At 42.4% G+C, this 22,413-nt stretch overlaps 2 protein-coding genes and 1 pseudogene across 3 annotated transcripts; 2 read left to right on the top strand and 1 right to left on the bottom strand.

Annotated features, from left to right (window-relative positions):
• Window positions 1-29: 29 nt before the first annotated feature.
• Window positions 30-5,663, top strand: LOC308481818 (mas-related G-protein coupled receptor member H-like; the record flags this gene model as incomplete). The annotated part of the gene is made up of 3 exons (XM_081014524.1): window positions 30-169; window positions 3,157-3,222; window positions 4,636-5,663. Exons 1-3 carry the CDS (start codon window positions 142-144, stop codon window positions 5,661-5,663), a joined length of 1,122 nt encoding a protein of 373 aa, XP_080870650.1. The 5' UTR covers window positions 30-141.
• Window positions 5,664-15,213: 9,550 nt separating this feature from the next.
• LOC308481817 (mas-related G-protein coupled receptor member H-like) lies at window positions 15,214-16,341 on the bottom strand (annotated as a pseudogene). The gene has a single exon. The product of its transcript is annotated as a mas-related G-protein coupled receptor member H-like (transcript).
• Window positions 16,342-21,182: 4,841 nt separating this feature from the next.
• Window positions 21,183-22,171, top strand: LOC308481816 (mas-related G-protein coupled receptor member H-like; the record flags this gene model as incomplete). Its single annotated transcript, XM_081014523.1, has 1 exon — window positions 21,183-22,171. One exon carries the CDS (start codon window positions 21,183-21,185, stop codon window positions 22,146-22,148), a length of 966 nt encoding a protein of 321 aa, XP_080870649.1. The 3' UTR covers window positions 22,149-22,171.
• Between the last annotated feature and the right edge of the window lie 242 nt (window positions 22,172-22,413).

Below are 22,413 nucleotides of genomic sequence, written 5' to 3'. Positions count from 1 at the left end.
AATTTACAGGACATCTTGAAGTCAGCTGGGTCAGTCTTACAAGTTTTCCTTGTGACTTGGGGATTGCATTGATTCCTGCAAATCCTTTGATTGCCTACTTTCTCCATCAAAGAACGCTCTTACTCCTGCTTCCTCCTGCTCATGATATCTGAGCCACAGATTCTCACAGGTATGTGAACATATTTCATCTGCAAGGGTGGCAGGAGTTATAGGGATCCCAGGTGGCAGGACTAGGACAGAATGAGTTCTGGAGATCTCAGCACCAGATAGACTTAGTAGCTTCAGGTCCAACACTAAGGCTTTGAATGTCCCTTCCAAAACCCTACTGATGTTTGTCCCCAATCAACAGCAAATACAGTGGTTCCTCAGGTTACATACGGTTCAGGTTACAGACTCCGCTAACCCAGAAATAGTGCTTCAGGTTAAGAACTTTGCTTCAGGATAAGAACAGAAATCGGGCTCCAGTAGTGTGGCAGCAGCAGGAGGCACCATTAGCTAAAGTGGTGCTTCAGGTTCAGAACAGTTTCAGGTTAAGAATGAACCTCGGGAACGAATTAAGTACTTAACCCGAGGTACCACTGTAGCAGGTTTTCATGGAAATAAGCAATGGCACAAAAGAATCACCTCTCATAGCCTTGCATAGAAATCACAGTTCAAATGGAAGTGTGGATTTTGTATCCAAAATCTGAGGCTGAGAGGTTTGCATGCAGAAGAGTCCATATTCAGTCTCTGTCAGGTAGGGCTGGGAAGGACACTGTCTGAAATGTGAGGATCTATTACCAGTCTTTTGATGATGCTTTCCCTAGCTCAGTAGGTATTGCTAAACTAGCTCAACAAATTATCTGAATTGGTGTAAGCCAACTTCCTAACTAAGTCAATATCAACCGATTTAAATAAGTCACAACCAAGTGCCTTGATTTCAGTGGGTCAATTCAGAGTATGACTTAATCAAATAGCATCCAAAGTATTGGGTTACGCATATATCCATCCATGTCATTAGGGAAACATCAAATGGCAGAGTTCCTGGCAGAGCCTTAGCTATGCATAATTATAAATGTGCCTGACTCTATGTACAAATTCAGCTGAATGTGCAGTCACCATAAAGATCTGCTTTTACAATCCTGCCCCCTCCTATGCACTTATATGCATGGTCTTTTAGGGGAAGAGGACTAATATGACACATCGTCATATATTCAATTAAATAAGTTCATCCAGTTTAATGTCCCTCAGGAACCCTTCCTCCAAAGATCTTCCCCTGCTCATAAATCAAAAGAAAATTGAGATGTTCCTTGACTGATGTCAGTCAATCGCATATGCCCAATTATTGTAGCTGCACCTCTTGTTTCTTATTTCTTTTTTAAAATTATTTTTATCAGCAATTTCAGCATAACAAATTATCACACCATATAATTGCATACATTATTTCCCCCTCCCTTCCATCTCTCCCTCCCCTCCCCCGCCAAAGTCCTACCTCAGCTCCTCTCTCTGATTTCTCGGCACATATTATTCTCTGAACGTTATAAAATTTTACATATCCTTACATTATCTGTCTAACATGTTATCAACCAATAAATTTGTGTATGTTTATTCAAAACCTGCCAAGGAGTCCAGTCTTTTGTCTTTTTAAATAATTTGTAAAAAAGCTCCCATTCTTCCTTAAAGCCACAGTTGTCCTTGTCCTGCAATTTACATGTCAGTTTACCCAACTCTGCATATCTCATCAATTTTTATTGCCACTGTTCTTTCATTGGGATTTACTCATTCTTCCATCCTTGTGCTATCAAGACTCTTGCTGCTGTTGTAGCATACATAAATTAATTCTTTATATTTTTTGGCAGGTCTTGTCCTTCAATGCCTAACAAAAATGCTTCTGGTTTCTTTACAAATGTCGTTTTAAACATTTTTTTTTCAATTCATTGTATATCATTTCCCAATTTTTTAAAATTTCTCTACATTCCCACCATATATGATAAAAAGTCCCTTCTTTTTCTTTACATTTCCAACATATATTTGACCCTGTTTTATACATTTTTACAATCTGCACTGGTGTAATATACCATCTATACATCATTTTCATATAATTTTCTTTAAAGAGAGAACAATCTGTAAATTTCAAGTTTACCTTCCACAATTTTTCCCAGTCCTCAAATTGTATATTATGTCCTATATCCTGTGGCCATTTGATCATAACCGATTTGACCTCCTCATCTTTTGTTTCCCATTCTATCAAAATACTATATGCTTTCTTTAGCAGCTTCACTTCTTCTTCTATAACTTCCTTTTGAAATCTAGAAGTTGTGTAACTAAACCCTTTCTTATTATCTTCCTTGTACATCTCATGTAGTTGTCTGTAATGTGCTCTGGCCATTACTGATACGGAAGACCACATGTGACTGTCCTACCTACTTGCTGCATTATGTCCAGATGGCATTCACATAGTGAGCATAAAAGAAGCCTGTTGGAATGCAGAAAACCAGTGGGACATGGTTGACTACAGGTATAAACTTTACAGAAGGATGACCATGGTAAAAACCCCAAAAGGCACAGATGAAACATTCCCAGTATTTTTGTACTCTTTTTTGTACATCCGTGGCCCTGAGTTCTAGTATTATAGGAGAGTGAGAAAAATAATAATATGGCATTATAAATTATTATTATTATTATTATTATTATTATTATTATTATTAAAATTTGTATACTACCCTATACTCACCTATACCACCCTAAGTTTTTACATTTGCTATAATATTGCATGCTCTTAGTGCTTTTTCGTACATCCATAATTTCCAGTTTCGTACATCCATAATTCCCATTTCAGCATGAAAATTTAGAAGCTTTTTATGATTCTATTCAATAAATGCATTTCACCTGATCAATTCAGAGTCATTTTTTCCTACTACTTGCATGCCCACTTTTTGCAAGAGTGGTATTCTAGGGTATTGCAAAAAATAATCTCCTCCTAAATTTGCAGATGATTGTATTGGCAATCCAGTGAGAATCGTTTTTGTCTTGTCACTGGCAAACTGATTAAGCATAAATGAAGGCAAACGGGCACATTGCTGTACATCTTGCATTGAGCTTTTAAATGCATTGAATGTTTCCTCAAGACTTGGGAGTGGCGTTGATGCCTGCAAATCTTCTGGTTGTTTATTGCAGCACAGGAATATCTGCTGCTGGTTTTTTCTCTCTCCATCATGATATCTGATCCAATGTTTGTCACAGGTAAGCGAGAAGCTCAATTTAGAAATTCTTGCCTGCTTATTTCCACTTTCTACAATAAAATGAATACCTCTAGCCATCTCTTGCTTATCTCAGTAAACCAGTTTCACCACTTTTTTCATTTTCTTCTGTGTTCCCCATTTCTGTTTTGCCTTTTCCAGTAGGACAGGGAGTGCGCTGAGCCTGATGTTGTACTAAATCAAGCACTGAGAATCTCCAAACCCATGGACGAATTTAGTCCTAGCCGGGTTCATAATTTGGCCAGTGAAACTGCAAAAGAAAAACCCGGAGCCTTGGAGCAAGCTCCCCGTTGTTCATTGGCAAGTGGAGATGGCTCCAATGAATGACCCAAAAATCTTTGTACCTCTATCAGCCAGGGGTGGGGAACCTCCAACCGATGGGCCAAATATGGCCTGTCAACCTTCTGCATTTATGCCATAACAACAACAACAACAACAACAACAACATTTTATTTATACCCCACCCTCCCTGGCCAAAGCCCGGCTCAGAGCGGCTAACAACAGGAAAAACAGCACATTTTACATAAAATCACAGCTAATTAATTAAAAAACATTCTAAAATCAATTCAGAATCAAATTAATGGCAACCATTGGGCTAGAGGTCTGTGAGGATTACAGAAGGAAGGAGGGGGTCAGACTGTGCTTTGGCCAAAGGCCTGATGGTACAGCGCTGCCTTGAAGGCCCTGCGGAAAGATGTCAACTCCTGCAGGGCCCTAGTCTCTTGTGACAGAGTGTTCCACCAGATCGGGGCCACGGCTGAAAAAGCCCTATCTCTGGTTGAGGCCAGCCTAACCTCCTTGTGGCCCGGGATCTCCAAGATGTTCTTATCTGAAGACCGTAAGGTCCTCTGTGGGAAATACCAGGAGAGGTGGTCCCATAGGTACAAGGGTCCTAGTTTGTGTGAGGAAGAAAAGGTAGAGCTTGACCAAAATGGGCTTAACTAACCATGCCTGCAAAGGCCCCTTGTGTAAATTCTGAGGCACCTGAGAACCACTTGTGATGTCAGGTGATTGACAGGTGGACTAACAGCACCCCATCCCTTGTGCTCTGCAGGACACAGATGGGAGAGAAATCATTTCAGAAGCCATGTGGCAGTATAGCTTTCAACTGGATTAAAAATGTCCTAATCTTCCACATCCTCGGGGGCGGGGGGCTATAGGGCAAGAGGCTCCCACCACCCCTCTTCATCCAGCCACGCCCTGACATTAGGTTTGTTACTGAAGAGGTAGCTTGAACTGGAGATGAAACAGATGAGCCATTTTACCTTAAAAATTAACTCTCATATTAGGAATTAACTCAAGAATTAACTCACAAAGACAAGGAAGAGTTGGCTGAAAAGCTTTAGTTTCATCTTTATTCAATAGCAAAGACTAATTCCACCCTCTCCACCCCCAGCAGACATATCTACACAAGAAGAAGCGCAACAGCAACGACTGAGTACAATGGCCAGTTTCAGCCCAATGCCCCTGTCTCCTTTCAGTGCTAAAGAAGACTTTAATGGAGAAGACAATGCAACTGGGTCCTCCAACAATAGTAGTTATGATTATCCAGAATGGATTTTGGATATTCACCCAAATATATATATATTTTCTATACTCACAATTTTAATTTGCATTTTGGGGCTTTTAGGGAATGGGACTGTTGTCTGGCTGCTTAGCCTCTGCATTAAGAGGAACTCTTTCACCATTTACATCCTGAACCTCTCTGTTGCGGACTTGGGTGTAGTCACAGCTAACTTTTTTATGGAAATGATTTTGTTTGCAACAGGAGAGTATTATGGACCTCTGTTTGATTTTCTACAAGATGTCTTTCAATTAACGTACAGTGCTGGTCAATATCTACTGACAGCCATCAGCATTGACAGGTGTGTGTCAGTCCTCTTCCCAATTTGGCATCGATGCCGCAGGCCAGCAAATTTGTCCACCACTTTGTGTTCCATAATATGGGTACTTTCTAGCCTTCTCTGTGGAATTAACTTCGCCCTCCGCCTGACTGAAAATGTGCACAGTTATACCATGAAACGTTACCAGTATACTGTGAACGGCATCCTTTGCCTCCTGCTCATGACTATCTCAACTCTAATTCTCTGCCTCAAGGTCTCCTTCAAATTGCAACAGCGAAGGCGGGGTAAAACTCAAATAGCCATCTTGCTTGCTCTTCTTTTCTTCATCATTTTTTCGTTTCCACTGAATGCCTATTACATCAGCCCTTATGTTTTTGATTCAGCCTCTCTCTTTTCTTCAATTTATGTCTACTTATTTGCCTGCCTGAACAGCAGTGTTAACCCTTTGATCTATTTCCTGGTTGGGAGGCAGAAGAGAGGCATACATAAGAAGAGCATGAAAGCCATACTTCAGAATGTTTTCAAGGAGGAGGAAAGCTCAACAGAGGAAGCAGAGATCTCTGTTGAAACGAAGTGCTGATGATCCCAAAAGACCATCACTTTTATCTAGTTTATACTATGACATTCTAGATTCTACTAAGCAAATGTTCATAACTTCAGGTTGCATTTCTTGTAGCCTACTTAATTTGTATTCAGTATCCATGTCTTGCTTGTGCTTATACAGATGATGTTGCAGTCTTTTCCTGTGATTGAAGACAGTTCTGAAAGCATTTGGCACAAACTCCACTAATATGGCAAAAATTATTTTGACTTGGAATCATAGATTCACAGAAATGTAGAGGTGGAAGGGACCTGAAGAGACATTTAGTTCAATCCCTGCAAAGCCACCATATGCCTTCTGAATTCCACTTTTTTTTGGGGGGGGGGGTAACATGAAAAATGAAAACCCTGGAACATGAAGAAGTTTCCTGTGCCACCTACTACTGTACTGCAACCTTGCAAAATCTTCCTTCCTGGTTAGATACTTATGGGTGGGGAGTTCCATGTTTTGAGCTCCTCAACAGAGAATGAGCAGAGGTCTTTATTGAAGTAGGAGGGCTTTAGTCAGTTGAGGATGGTAGATTTGCAGAGGAAGAGATAATGGCCACTAACTTTCAAAGCAGTAAGGGCAGAAGGGGGAGGGGAGGCACTAAAATCAAGGTTAAGGCATTTGTTCTGCAGGTGGGGAGGACTAGAAATCCCATGATTTCCCCTGGGGGGGGGTCCAAATATGTGAGTGGTGGAAGAAGTGATTTCTTCAGGCAGCTGAGTTTTGGATAGACAGGAGCATCAAGGAAAGAGGACATGTAGGAGAATGTGAACTGAGTTGTAACAGAGGAGCCATAGAGGAATGCAATGACTTTTGCCTTACTGCTCATGGGGAAGAAACTTTATGGACTAAATATCATGAGCAATGTACAGGGAAGAATCCAAAATACTGTAAAGAAAAAGCCCACCCTCCTATCCTTTACATCCTATTGATGCTGCAGCTACAGTACAGTAAGTCTTCTTTTTAGGGGAACTGGGGTATGGAAAACCTGTCCCCACACTGACCAGGTGGATACAAGCTTCCTCCAGTTTCCAGTGATGCTACTGCTATAGGACATCACCTTGAACAGTCAATGAAGTAAGGAGATCATCCCAACTCTCCAGGATGACTTTAAAAATTGTATATATATATATTAAAAAATGATGCTTCTTACATTTCTGTAAACTGCTTTGAGATTTTCTACCATTAAGCAGTATATGAATATTATGAAATAAGAAATAAACACATTTGCATGTATATGTTTGCGTTTCTTGTGTACCCATGGCCATGTTAACCAGCTAGAGCATAGCAAAATGAAAACGAAACATGACAATACTCAGTAAAAATAGTTCTCCTAATTGCATCACAGAGTGTTGTCTGGTTCCTCATTCCCTGCAATTTGCTACTGTTTTCTCAAGATTGTTTTTCTGTGACATCAACCCTTATGAGGTAAGAACCTCCTCCTATATCCAAAATATTGATAACTGTTGAAAAGAATATTTTTGTCACATGATGTGGGCAGAATTCCTTAGCAAAATGTACTGCTCTAGGACATGACCTTGAACAGTCAATGAAGGAGGGAGATCTTCCTAACTCTCCAGGATGCCTTTAAAAATTGTGTGTGTGTGTGTGTGTGTGTGTGTGTGTGTAAATATCTATCTATCTATCTATCTATCTATCTATCTATCTATCTATCTAGATGCTTCTTACATGTCTGTAAACTGTAAACTGCTTTGAGATTTTCACCATTAAGCAGTATATGAATATTATGAAATAAGAAATGAATACATTTGCATGTATATCTTTGAGTTTCTTGTGTGCCCATGGCCATGTTAACCAGCTAGAGCATAGCAAAATGAAGACGAAACGTGACACTACTCAGTAAAAATAGTTCTCCTGGTTGCATCACAGAGTGTTGTCTGGTCCCTCATTCCCTGCAATTTGCTAACCCAATTTTCTCAGGAATGCCTTTATGAGGTAAGAACCTCCACCTATATTCAAAATTTTGATAACGGTTGAAAAGAATATTTTTGTCACATGATGTGGGCAGAATTCCTAAAAAGGGTGGGTGGAGCCCTAAACGTCATACAGGGAACTTGAGGACATATCTGCTTTTATTCCCGTTGGGTTGCATTCATTTCTGCGAGCCTTCCTACCATCTACTTATTCCAGTGCTGAGTGCTGCATTTGCTGTCTCCCACTCACCATATTGCTGATCAGCATTTTCTCACAGGTATGTGAACGTCTCAAGTTGATGTAGTTCATTTGCAAAAGCAGGAGGAGAACCATAGCTGAGTGGAAGAGCTGTACATGGTTTGCAGCCAGGAAGCCCAGGTTGAGTCCCTGGAGTCTTGGGATATCATGTCACAGTATGGGAGCCAAAACCTCTCCAAGTAGGAAATACTGGGCTATGCAGACTAACCATCAGCCTCACTAGGTTTCTACACCACCAATACAATGTTATAAATAATCTCAATGTCAGGCTAATCAATACAGATGTTTTTCTAAGTCTCATCTTGCTGCTTGATCTCACATTGTTGGGGGTTCTATTTTTCTGACCCTATTAATGTTCACAGGTTGTATGGGATGGTAGAGGAGGGGTAGTACCTGCGGAAGGGGACACGTTGTGCTCCTTCTGTGATAGTTTGTCCACCTTTGGTCCCCACCCCGCCCTCAGCTCTCACCTATGGCTCCACAGAAGGAAGAGAGGAAATAATGGAAAATGATAAAGCAGAATGCAAAGAACAGTTAAAGGCACTTTGCCCATGCTTGGAATCTAAATGGACATGGAACATAGACATGGAACACCAATATAAATGTCAAGGGGTTTAGTGGGAATATTTGGTGATTGCAACCACAGCCAAGAAACAAAGAGGCATGACACAGAGGCATTTGCTTGAAGAAGAAGAAGAGTTTGGATTTGATATCCTGCCTTTCACTCCCTTTAAGGAGTCTCAAAGCGGCTAAAAATTTCCTTTCCCTTCCTCCCCCACAACAAACATTCTGTGAGGTGAGTGGGGCTGAGAGACTTCAAAGAAGTGTGACTGGCCCAAGGTCACCCAGCAGCTGCATGTGGAGGAGCGGGGACATCTCAGGGATATCGGCAGGAATCATTCTTCTGCTGTAGAATCACCTCCTAAAAGAATAGGAGGGGGTGGAGTCAGTCCCTGATCTGGATAAATAGATGTCAGGTAAGGCTGGCACGTTTTGCCTCATTTATGGAATTAGTTTGAAAACCCATAACTGATATTTTTAAATGGAAGTACTGGTGGGCAAGAGAGAGTGGGGAGCTTTTTCTCTGATGGTTTCATGTCTCTGGGACACTTTCCTTGTTGGCTTTGCTCCATCCTTTTTGAAGGCTATGCCAGCAACATTATTCAGCTGTGGGGGCAATTTACTGCTGATTTTACGAGCAATGTTTGTAGAATTTATTTGGATAAGTCCTTTGGAGTTTGGGGAGGATAATTTATTCTGTTACTTTTCTCAGTAGGTAAACTAGCTTGGATGATTTTTGTTCAGAAAGTCCACACATGCAAAAACACACACAAAAACACATGGATTTCCATGTCATAATCAGACCCCATTATACAGGTGTGTACTTCCCTGCCACATCATTCTTCTTTACTTCCCTTCTTCCTGTTCTCCTTCTGGCTTGCCATTAGGATGAAAAAGACCTAGATTCCTTAGCAAAATTAGCTTCCTTTCTGTGTCTCCCTTAGTCTCCATTTCCTCTCTGGCAAGACCCTTCTCTCCTGGGATTTCTTTTTCTGTTACCTCCTTACCTCCAGTTTCCCTTTACCATGCTTCATCCCTCCTTATGCTCCAGGGACCCAGCAACATCTCCCCAACCATTTCCTTCAAACCTCTGTAGAAGTGTTGAGAGGCTTCAGAACCCTTTGAATTTTTCTGCAGCCTCATTTCCAGTCTGTCTGAGCCCACCAGGTTGATTAGAACGCAACCCAGGAGGCAGCTCAACAGCCGTAGCCTCCATGATCTCCAGAAACCCAACATTTCACATGAAACCCTCCCTTTGCTTTAGGATACTTACTTCCTCCCTTTCAGTTGGTTTTCCATGTTGTTGTTGGCATTTGTCTGTCTCAGGAGACAAAGGAGTGTGCCATTGGGGGTGAAGTCAAACTATTGGAAAATCACAGCACCGGCTGTGGTTGTAGAGACTGATATGGGGGAGACCCATTGCATTGCATTGCATGTGAGGCAGATGAAGGGATATGCTGTTAATTACATTGTCTTTACAAAACACAGAGTGACCGTGAAATCCTTCTCATATTTACTCCATTGAATTAGGGTTCACTCCTAACTATATATGTATAGCCTGTTACTGGGGCTCTTGACAAAAAGCCTTTCCCACCTTGTCTCTCTCAGGCATCTCAAACTCCTCCATTGAGATATAAAAGGAGATAACGCAATTGTGTAACTTTTTAAGCACCAGTGTTCTGGGGGCTGGTTTTTTGCTCAACGTTTGTTCTGCTATAGTCCTTCCAGACAGCAATAATGTGGTAGCATTTGGGAAGTACGATATGACAACTGATAAAGCAGAATAAACCCAAACTCTTCTTGTAGGAAGATGATGCTGCAGAAAGCAGCCATGTCAAAATATTTAGTCTGCTGGGGGCTGAAGACACAAGTTTAATGTCAACTGTGAAAAATATAACTTGGAAAGAAAGAGATGAATAAGAGTGAAGGGATTTAAAAATGGTTTTTTTCTTCCTCTTAGTAAGGAAAACGGCTAAGGGATTCAGCCAAAAGCTTTAGAGCACTTTTACTTTCTTTTCTTGAGGAGGGGTGTGGTGGAACAAAGAAAGGGAGACTGGAATAGAGTCAAGAGCCACTGCAGAAGATAATTTCGCATCAAGAAAAGATTCCATGCACAGAAAGTCCTAGCTTTGTCCAATCACATCTGTTTTCCAGGAAAAGAGAGGAGAGAGACTTGCAATATTCTGTTTCCAGAATTTCAGGGTCTCGGCCACAACCTAATAATGTCAGGGAGCGCTTTGTATTTAATAAGGGCAGTGGAGCAGCATTCATATCCTGTTAAAATGTCCATAGCCTTTAGTTGGTGTCCCAGTATGTCATGGGCAGGTTTCTATTTTCTCAACTTAGACACTTCAGCAATCTCCTGTGCATTCAGGAAATCACTTATCCAAGTCTCCAGAGACATATGCACTTTATGCTTGCAGGTGTTTTGAGGGCTCTTACTCATCTGCAGAGCTTTGGCTTAGCCTGCAGAAAGTCCTGCATTCACTCAGTGACAGCTCCGGGTAGGGATAGGAATGATTCCTGCATATATCCCTGCTGGTCAGTGTCAGCAATCTGAGCTTAATGGTCTGACCTTGTAGAAGGCAGTTTCCTATATTTATTTATTTATTTATTCAGAGTTTTGAATGTATGCATGGCTTGAGAATTGATTTGTACTACTTGCAAGCCCAATTTTTGCAAGAGTGACATTCTAGGGCAGGCATAGGCAAACCCGGCCCTCCAGACGTTTTGGACTACAACTCCCATGATCCAGGACCAGTGGTCAGGGATTGTACTCCCAAGACATCTGGAGGTCCCAGTTTGCCTATGGCTGTTCTAGGGTATTGCACAAAATAATCTCATCCAAAGTTTGCAGATGACTATATTGACAGTTTCCTATTTTTTATTTTTTCAGAGTTTTGAAAATTTGCATGGCTTGAGACCTGATGTGTGTATGGTTGGGCTGGGTACAAAACAGACTGAAGGAGAGATGAAGACAAAGGAGTAAAGAAGCTTCACCATAAAAATTGCCTTTGAGGAGGGGCATGAAGGGAAAGAAATATGTGAGGACACCAAAGAGAAGGAGAAAAAACTAAAAGAAATGATGTGATGTGTTAGTGCTGGCGCCAGACATTTTGCTGCCTGTAGCAGAGGACCAAATGTCACTCACAAACTCTTGCTGCACCTTTTCCTGCCTTCATCCTTCCCATTCACCCCGTTCTGCCATGAGAAGTGCCTTCCTTACCTTCCTGCACTCTCTCCTGCCATGCATAGAATTTGTGTAGCTTGCATCTGGGAGCAAAGAGGCTTGAGAGATTTCAAGCATCCTACTTATATCCAAACAGAGCTCTCTGCTTACAAGTGGGAGTAGATTGTCCATATGTATTCCCTTCTATGTGGTTTCCCAGAAAAGAATGAGGCCCTCTTGCTGGAAAAAGGTTTTGTACCGCTGCTCTACCATCATCCTGCTCTTTGCAGCCCATTAGCTGGGTGCTCTCTTTCCCCGGGTGTTTTGGAAATCTCCCGCGTGGGGAGCAAAATGCTTCTCTGTGCTTAAGACTTACTCACAGGCTTTTGAAGTGTAATGGAGCCTTTCAAAGCACTTTTGTATATTTTACAAATGGAGCTGTTAGTGTGCATGATCACAATCCTCTAAAGAGCACTGTTTCCTCCACACATTTAGTCAATCATGGTGCTTCTCTTGAGTAATGTGGGGAAATCCTGCCATTTCTATCCATCCCCTCCTTCCATGCTCTGATCATTCCGTACTTGGGCTACTAGGACCTTCTCCTCTCTAGACTTCTCAGTTCTCCAGTCTATCAAAAACTCAACTGCCATATCCATTCATTATTCCTGTCACTCCCATCTTCAGATGTTGCTCATCAGTTCTATTCAGTTGCTTTCCATGCCTTTCCACCTCCAGGACTAATACTTCAATATGTGTAGTTGTTCATTACTGGAACCCACAAGGCAAACAGGAAATATTATAAATAGAGCAGGATGGCTGAAAACCTGAACAGAAGAATTAAAACAAATGTAGCCCCATGTTTCAGAGAGGCAGTGTGGTGTAGTGGTTGAGAGCGGTAGTCTCGTAATCTGGTGACCCGGGTTCGCGTCTCCACTCCTCCACATGCAGCTGCTGGGTGACCTTGGGCTAGTCACACTTCTTTGAAGTCTCTCAGCCCCACTCACCTCACAGTGTGTTTTTTGGGGGGAAGGAAGGGAAAGGAGAATGTTAGCTGCTTTGAGACTCCTTTGGGTAGTGATAAAGCGGGATATCAAATCCAAACCCTTCTTTTTCTTCAACCAAACGCCTCTGTGTCATGCCTCTTTGTTTCTTGGCTGTGGTTGCAATCACCAAATATTCCCACTATACCCTTTGACATTTACATTGGTGTTCCATGTCTATGTTCCATGTCCATTTAGATTCCAGGCATGGGCAAAGTGCCTTTAACTGTTCTTTTCATTCTGTTTTATCATTTCCTACTATTTCCTCTTTTCCTTCTCTGGAGCCACAGGTGAGAGCTGAGCGCAGGGTGGGGACCAACGGTGGACAAACTATCACAGAAGGAGCACAACGTGTCCCCTAGCAGAGGTACTACCCCTCCTCTACCATCCCATACCACCTGTGAACTTTAATAGGGTCAAAAAAATAGAACCCCCAACAATGTGAGATCAAGCAGCAAGATGAGACTTAGAAAAACATCTGTATTGATTAGCCTGACATTGAGATTATTGCTTTTGCAAATGAACTACATCAACTTGAGACGTTCACATACCTGTGAGAAAATGCTGATCAGCAATATGGTGAGTGGGAGACAGCAAATGCAGCACTCAGCACTGGAATAAGTAGATGGTAGGAAGACTTGCAGAAATGAATGCAACCCAACGGGAATAAAAGCAGATATGTCCTCAAGTTCCCTGTATGAACTTTAGGGCTCCACCCACCCTTTTTAAGAATTCTGCCCACATCATGTGACAAAAATATTCTTTTCAATGGTTATCAAAATTTTGAAGATAGGAGGAGGTTCTTACCTCATAAAGGCATTCTTGAGAAAATTGGGTTAGCAAATTGCAGGGAATGAGGAACCAGACAACACTCTGTGATGCAACCAGGAGAACTATTTTTACTGAGTAGTGTCATGTTTCGTCTTCATTTTGCTATGCTCTAGCTGGTTAACATGGCCATGGGCACACAAGAAACTCAAAGATATACATGCAAATGTATTTATTTCTTATTTCATAACATTCATATACTGCTTAATGGTGAAAATCTCAAATCAGTTTACAGTTTACAGTTTACAGACATGTAAGAAGCGTCATTATATATATATATATATATATATATATATACACACACATACAATTTTTAAAGGCGTCCTGGAGAGTTAGGAAAATCTCCCTCCTTCATTGACTGTTCAAGGTCATGTCCTATAGCAGTAGCATCACTGAAAACTGAAGGAACCTTGTATCCACCTGGTCAGTGTGAGGGCAGGTTTTCCACACCCCAGTTCCCCTAAGAAGAAGAATTACTGTCCTGTAGCAGCAGCATATATGGGATGTAAAGGATAGGGGGGTGGGCTTTTTCTTTATTTTGGATTCTTCCCTGTACATTGCTCGTGATATTTAGTCTGTCAAGTTTCTTCCCCTTGAGCAGTAAGGCAAAAGTCATTCCATTCCTCTATGGCTCCTTTGTTACAACTCAGTTCACATTCTCCTACATGTCCTCTTTCCTTGATGCTCCTGTCTATCCAAAACTCAGTTGCCTGAAGAAATCACTTCTTCCACCACTCACATATTTGGACCCCCCCCCCCCCCAAGATTAATTCATGGGATTTCTAGTCCTCCCCACCTGCAGAACAAATGCCTTAACCTTAATTTTAGTGCCTTCCCCGCCCCTCCGGCCGCCCTTACTGCTTTGTAAGTTAGTGGCAATTATCTCTTCCTCTCCAAATCTACCAACCTCAACTGACTAAAGCCCTCCTACTTCAAAAAAGAGCTCTGCTCATTCTCTGTTGAGGAACTCAAAACATGGAACTCCCCACCCTTAAGTATCTAACCAGGAAGGAAGATTTTGCAAGGTTGCAGTACAGTAGTAGGTGGCACAGGAAAATTCTTCATGTTCCAGGGTTTTCATTTTTCAGGGTAACCCCCCCCCCCCAAAAAGTGGAATTTAGAAGGCATATGGTGGCTTTGCAGGGCTTGAACTAAATGTCCCTTCGGGTCCTTTCCACCTCTGGAGCTCTGAGATTCTAAGTTGTTGTTGTTGTTTAGTCATTTAGTCGTGTCTGACTCTTTGTGACCCCATGGACCAGAGCACGCCAGGCACTTCTGTCTTCCACTGCCTCCCGCAGTTTGATCAAACTCATGCTGGTAGCTTCAAGAACACCATCCAACCATCTCATCCTCTGTCGTCCCCTTCTCCTTGTGCCCTCCATCTTTCCCAACATGAGGGTCTTTTCCAGGGAGTCTTCTCTTCTCATGAGGTGGCCAAAGTACTGGAGCCTCAGCTTCACGATCTGTCCTTCCAGTGAACACTCAGGGCTGATTTCCTTAAGAATGAATACGTTTGATCTTCTTGCAGTCCATGGGACTCTCAAGAGTCTCCTCCAGCACCATAATTCAAAAACATCAATTCTTTGGCGATCAACCTTATTTATGGTCCAGCTCTCACTTCCATACATCACTACTGGGAAAACCATAGCTTTTTCTAAGAATCCAACTCAAAATAATTTTGGCCATACTAGTGGAGTTTGTGCCAAATGCTTTTGGAACCGTCTTCAGTCACAGGAAAAGACTGCAACCTCACCTGTATAAGCTCAAGCAAGATGTGAATACTGAATACAAACTAAGTAGGCTACAGGAAATGCAACCTGAAGTTATAGACATCTGCTTAGTAGAATGTAGAATGTCATAGTATAAACTAGATAAAAGTGATGGTCTTTTGGGACCATTAGCACTTTGTTTCAACAGAGGTCTCTGCTTCCTCTGTTGAGCTTTCCTCCTCCTTGAAAACATTCTGAAGTATGGCTTTCATGCTCTTCCTATGTCTGCCTCTCTTCTGCCTCCCAACCAGGAAATAGATCAAAGGGTTAACACTGCTGTTCAGGCAGGCAAATAAGTAGACATAAATTGAAGAAAAGAGAGAGGCTGAATCAAAAACATAAGGGCTGATGTAATAGGCATTCAGTGGAAAAGAAAAAATGATGAAGAAAAGAAGAGCAAGCAAGATGGCTATTTGAGTTTTACCCCGCCTTCACTGTTGCAATTTGAAGGAGACATTGAGGCAGAGAATTAGAGTTGAGATAGTCATGAGCAGGAGGCAAAGGATGCCGTTCACAGTATACTGGTAACGTTTCATGGTATAACGGTGCACATTTTCAGTCAGGCGGAGGGCGAAGTTAATTCCACAGAGAAGGCTAGAAAGTACCCATATTATGGAACACAAAGTGGTGGACAAATTTGCTGGCCGGCGGCATCGATGCCAAATTGGGAAGAGGACTGACACACACCTGTCAATGCTGATGGCTGTCAGTAGATATTGACCAGCACTGTACATTAATTGAAAGACATCTTGTAGAAAATCAAACAGAGGTCCATAATAGCCTCCTGTTGCAAACAAAATCATTTCGATAAAAAAGTTAGCTGTGACTACACCCAAGTCCGCAACAGAGAGGTTCAGGATGTAAATGGTGAAAGAGTTCCTCTTAATGCAGAAGCTAAGCAGCCAGACAACAGTCCCATTCCCTAAAAGCCCCAAAATGCAAATTAAAATTATGAGTATAGACAAAATATATATTTCTCTGTACATATTCAAATTCCATGCTGGATAATCATAACTACTATTGTTGGAGGACCCAGTTGCATTGTCTTCTCCATTAAAGTCTTCTTTAGCACTGAAAGGAGACAGGGGCATTGGGCTGAAACTGGCCATTGTACTCAGTCGTTGCTGTTGCGCTTCTTCTTGTGTAGATATGTCTGCTGGGGGTGAGAAGGGTGGAATTAGTCTTTGCTATTGAATAAAGATGAAACTAAAGCTTTTCAGCCTACTCTTCCTTGTCTTTGTGAGTTAATTCTTGAGTTAATTTCTAATATGAGAGGTAATTTTTAAGGTGAAATGGCTCATCTGTTTCATCTCCAGTTCAAGCTACCTCTTCAGTAACAAACCTAATGTCAGGGCGTGGCCGGATGAAGAGGAGTGGTGGGAGCCTCCTGCCCTATTGCCCCCCGCCCCCGAGGATGTGGAAGATTAGGACATTTTTATTCCAGATGAAAGCTTTACTGCCACATGGCTTCTGAAATAATTTCTCTCCCATCTCTGTCCTGCAGAGCACAAGGGATGGGGTGCTGTTAGTCCACCTGTCAATCACCTGACATCACAAGTGGTTCTCAGGTGCCTCAGAATTTACAAAAGGGGCCTTTGCAGGCATGGTTAGTTAAGCCCATTTTGGTCAAGCTCTACCTTTTCTTCCTCACAGAAACTAGGACACTCGTACCTACGGGACTGCCTCTCCTGGTATATCCCATGGTCTTCAAATAAGAACATCTTGGCGATTCCGGGCCACAGGGAGGTTAGGCTGGCCTCAACCAGAGCCAGGGCTTTTTCGGCCGTGGCCCCGATCTGGTGGAACACTCTGTCACAAGAGACTAGGGCCCTGCGGGAGTTGACATCTTTCCGCAGGACCTTCAAGACAGAGCTGTACCACCAGGCCTTTAGCCAAGGCACAATCTGACCCCCTCCCTCTTTCTGTAATCCTCACAGAACTCTAGCCCAATGGTTGCCATTCATTTGATTCTGAATTGATTTTAGAATGTTTTTTAATTAATTAGCTGTGATTTTATGTAAAATGTGCTATTTTTCCTGTTGTTAGCCGCTCTGAGCCTGGCTTTGGCAAGATGTGCTGGAATGTGCCTGTTTGCCTTCATTTATGCTTAATCAGTTTGCCATTGTCATGTGATAAGTGAAAAACGATTGTCACTGGGTTGTCAATATAGTCTTTAGAGGACTGTGATCATGCACACTAACAGCTCCATTTGTAAAATATACAAAAGTGCTTTGAAAGGCTCCATTACACTTCAAAAGCCTGCAAGTAAGTTTTAAGCACTGGGAAGCACTTTGCTCCCCACGCAGGAGATTTCCAAAACACCGGGGGAAGGAGAGCCCAGCTAACAGGCTGGAAAGAGCAGGATGATGGTTCCAGCAAGAGGACCTCATTTTTTTCTGGGAAACCTCCTAGAAGGGGATACATACAGCCAATCTACTCTCACTTGTAAGCAGAGAGTTTTGTTTGGATAAAAGTAGGATGCTTGGAATCTCTCAAGCCTCTTTGCTCCCAGGTGCAAGCTACACAAATTATCTGCGTGGCAGGAGAGAGTGCAGGAAGGTAAGGAAGGCCCTTCTCATGGCAGAATTGGGGTGAATGGGAAGGATGAAGGCAGGAAAAGGTGCAGCAAGACTTTAAGAGTGACATTTGGTCCTCTGCTTCAGGCAGCAAAATGTCTTGCGCCAGCACTAACGCATCACATCCTTTCTTTTTGCTTTTTTTCTCCTTCTCTTTGGTGTCCTCACATATTTCTTCTCCTTCATGCTCCTCCTCAAAGGCAACCTTTATTGCAAATTCTCTGGACTCCTTTGTCTACATCTCTTCTTCAGTCTGTTTTGGTACCCAGCCCAGCCATAAACACATCAGTTCTCAATTCCCATGTATATGTTCAAAACTCTGAATAAATAAATATAAGAAACTGCCTTGTACAAGGTCAGACCATTATTCTACCTAGCTCAGATTGCTGACAACGACCAGCAGGGATATAGGCAGGAATCATTCCTATCCCTACCCGGAGCTGCCACTGGCTGAATCCAGGACATTCTGCAGGATAAGCCAAAGCTCTGCAGATGAGTAAGAGCCCTCAAAACACGTGCAAGCATAAAGTGCGTATGTCTCTGGAGACTTGGATAAGTGATTTCCTGAACGCACAGGAAATTGCTGAAGTATTTATGTTGAGAAAATAGAAACCTGCTCATGACTAATTGGGACACCAACTAATGGCTATGAACATTTTAACAGGATATGAATGCTGCACCCCTGCCCTTATTGAACACAAAACACTCCCTGACATTATCTGCTCAAGATTTTGTGTTCAGTGGTGGATGTACAATATGTGTTGAATGCAGAGAACAGGTTGTGACCAAGACCCTGAAATTCTAGAAACAGAATATCGCAAGTCTCTTTCCTCTCTTTTCCTGGAAAACAGATAAGATTGGACAAAGGTAGGACTTTCTGTGCATGGGATCTTTTCTTGATGGGAAATTATCTTCTGCAGTAGCTCTTGGCTCTATTTCAGTCTCCCTTTCTTTGTTCCACCATTGTTGTTTAGTCGTTTAGTCGTGTCCGACTCTTCGTGACCCCATGGACCAGAGCACGCCAGGCACTCCTGTCTTCTTTGTCCATGGAGTTTTCTTGGCAGGGATACTGGAGTGGCTTGCCGGTTCCTGCTCCAGGTGGATCACGTTTGGTCAAAACTCTCCACTATGACCTGTCCATCTTGGGTGGCCCTGCACAGCATAGCTCATAGCTTCTCTGAGTTATTCAAGCCCCTTTGCCACGGCAAGGCAGTGATCCATGAAGGGGTTCCACCATACCCCTCCTCAAAAAAAGAAAGTAAAAGTGCTCTAAAGCTTTTGGCTGAATCCCTTAGCCATTTTCCTTACTAAGAGGAAGAAAAAAGTCATTTTTAAATCCCTTCGCTCATATTCATCTCTTCCTTTCCAAGTTATATTTTTCACAGTTGACATTAAACTTGTGTCTTCAGCCCCCAGCAGACTAAATGTTAAGTTATGGCTGCTTTCTGCAGCATGCTCTTCCTACAAAAATAGTGGATAACTTTTGGGTTTATTCTGCTTTATGAGCTGTCCTGTCATACTTCCCAAACGCTACCACACTATTGCTGTCTGAAAGGAATATAGCACAACAAAAGTTGAGCAAAAAACCAACCCCCAGAACACTGGTGCTTAAAAAGTTACACGATTGCGTTATCTCCTTTTATATCTCAATGGAGGAGTTTGAGTTGCCTGAGAGAGACAAGGAGGGAAAGGCTTTTTGTCAAGAGCCCCAGTAACAGGCTATACATATATAGTTAGGAGTGAACCCTAATTCAATGGAGTAAATATGAGAACGATTTCACGGTCACTCTGTGTTTTGTAAAGACAATGTAAGTAACAGCATATCCCTTCATCTGCCCCACCTGCAGTGAAATGGGTCTCTCCCATATCAGTCTCTACAACCACAGCAGGTGCTGTAATTTTCCATTGGTTTGACTTCACCCCCAAAGGAACAACTCCATTGTCTCCTGAGACTGACAAATGCCAACAACAACATGGAAAACGTTGTATACTGAAAGGGGGGAAGTAAGTATCCTAAAGTAAAGGGAGGGTTTCATGTGAAATGTTGGGTTTCTGGAGATCATGGAGGCTACGGCTGTTGAGCTGCCTCCTGGGTTGCGTTCTAATCAACCTGGTGGGCTCAGACAGACTGGAAATGAGGCTGCAGAAAAATTCAAAGGGTTCTGAAGTCTCTCAACACTTCTACAGAGGTTTGAAGGAAATGGTTGGGGAGATGTTGCTGGGTCCCTGGGGCATAAGGAGGGATGATGCATGGTAAAGGGAAACTGGAGGTAAGGAGGTAACAGGAAAAGAAGAGAAAATGGAAACTAAGGGAGACACAGAAAGGAATCTAATTTTGCTAAGGAATCTGGGTCTTTTTCATCCTAATGGCAAGCCAGAAGGAGAATAGGAAGAAGGGAACTAAAGAAGAATGAGGTGGCATTAGACACCTGTATAATGGGGTCTGATGGTGACATGGAAATCCACATGTGTTTGTGTGTGTGCGTGCACGCACTTTCTGAACAAAAAGTCATCCAAGTTAATTTACCTACTGGCAAAGTAACAGAATAAATTAGCCTCCCCAAACTCCAAAAGCCAGTGTGGTGTAGTGGTTAAGAGTGGCAGACTCGTAATCTGGGGAACCGGGTTCGCGTCTCCGCTCCTCCACATGCAGCTGCTGGGTGACCTTGGGCTAGTCACCCTTCTCTGAAGTCTCTCAGCCTCACTCACCTCACAGAGTGTTTGTTGTGGGGGAGGAAAGGGAAGGAGAATGTTAGCCACTTTGAGACTCCTTAGGGTAGTGATAAAGTGGGATATCAAATCCAAACTCTTCTTATCCAAATAAATTCTACAAACATTGCTCATAAAATCAGCAGTAAAATGCCCCCACAGCTGAATAATGTTGCTTTTCTAAAATGTTGTTGACATAGCCTTCAAAAAGAAATGGAGCAAAGCCGGCAAGTAAAGTGTCCCAGAGACATGGAACAACCAGAGAAAAAGCTCCTCACTCTCTTGCCCACCAGTACTTCCATTTAAAAATATCAGTTATGGATTTTCAAACCGATTCCATAAATGAGGCAAACATGCCAGCCTTACCTGGCATCTACCGTAGTTTTCGCTCTATAAGACGCACCTAGTTTTTGGAGGAAGAAAACAAGGAAAAAAAATCTGACTTGCTGTTCTGGCTTCTGGGATAGCTGTGCAGCCTGCATTCACTCCATAAGATGCACACACATTTCCCCTTACTTTTTAGGAGGGAAAAAGTGTGTCTTATAGAGTGAAAAATACGGTATTTGCCCAGATCAGTAGCAGGGACTGACTCCACCCCTCCCTCCCTCTGTTCTTTTAGGAGGCGATTCTACAGCAGAAGAACCCGAAAGCAAAATTTGAACAGAATGGCTAATTTCATTCAGCCATCCTTGCTTCGTTTGGATGTCAGCAAAGGATATCCAGTGACATACAACTGCACAGAGTTTCCAGACAATGGTACCAACAATGATGATCCGGGATCGATTGCTAAATATAATTTAGAAACATATATTTTTTTCCCCATCACTCTTCCCTTCATCATGTTTGGGCTGTGGGGCAACGGGACTGTCATCTGGCTGCTTGGCGTCCACATTAAGAGGAGCACTTTCTCGACATACATTGTGAACCTGTCCGCTGCTGACTTTGGGTTGCTCATTGCTGAAAGTATTCTACTAATATACTGGAGCATAACTAATTTGTATCGTGATCTTATAAGTGTATTGTTCAATGACCTCTTCCTATTCACGTACAGTGTTGGCCAATTTCTGCTGACAGCCATCAGCATTGACAGGTGTGTGTCTGTCCTCTTCCCACTTTGGTATCGATGTCACCGGCCAACACACTTATCCAGCACTGTCTCTGCCCTGTTGTGGGTCCTGTCCTTTCTTCTCCCTGCAATTCACTTCACTCTTTTCTTGACACATGAATTTACATATTATTTCCTAAAACACTTGCAGTTCTTCATAAATGGCATCATTTGTCTCCCACTCTTAACTATCTCCACTCTGACTCTGTTCATCAAAGTCTATTTTAAATCACAACCATACCAGCGAGGAAAACGTTTGGTAGCCATCTTGCTGACTCTATTCTTCTTTCTCATTTTTTCTTTCCCACTGAATGTTTTTTCCTGTATGAAAGTGCTTAATCAGCACTTGCCCTCCCATATTATGCGTTATGGTTACTTCTGTGCCTGCCTAAACAGCAGTGTTAATCCATTGATCTATTTCCTGGTTGGGAGACAGAGGGGGGACAATACTAGGAGAAGCATGGAGAGTATACTAAAGAAAATCTTTGTGGAGGAGGGAGAGAGTAGAGAGGAACTGGAAACCTAGTTATGATGCATGTGTTGTTTATTTATTCTTCATTCAGTATTTTTCTACCCAATCTTTCTCTCAAGATAAAATTCAACAGAGCTTCTGTGCTCCACATTCTAGTGCTAAGGATTCTTGTTTGTGCTTTGTAAAAACTCAAATAGATTGACTTTGGATAGCCCTGTAGAAACATAGAGCATAGCTGTGGGGTCTGAAGGAAATCTGACCCATCCCACAGAGCTGGTGCAGCAGGATATCATGTTCAATGTTATCAAAAGCTGCCAAG

Source organism: Podarcis pityusensis, assembly GCF_964106645.2.
Source record: "Podarcis pityusensis genome assembly, chromosome: 7".
Taxonomy (NCBI): Eukaryota; Metazoa; Chordata; class Lepidosauria; order Squamata; family Lacertidae; genus Podarcis; species Podarcis pityusensis.
Note: the sequence above shows the minus strand (reverse complement) of the source record. Positions and strands in the feature narration are given on the sequence as shown.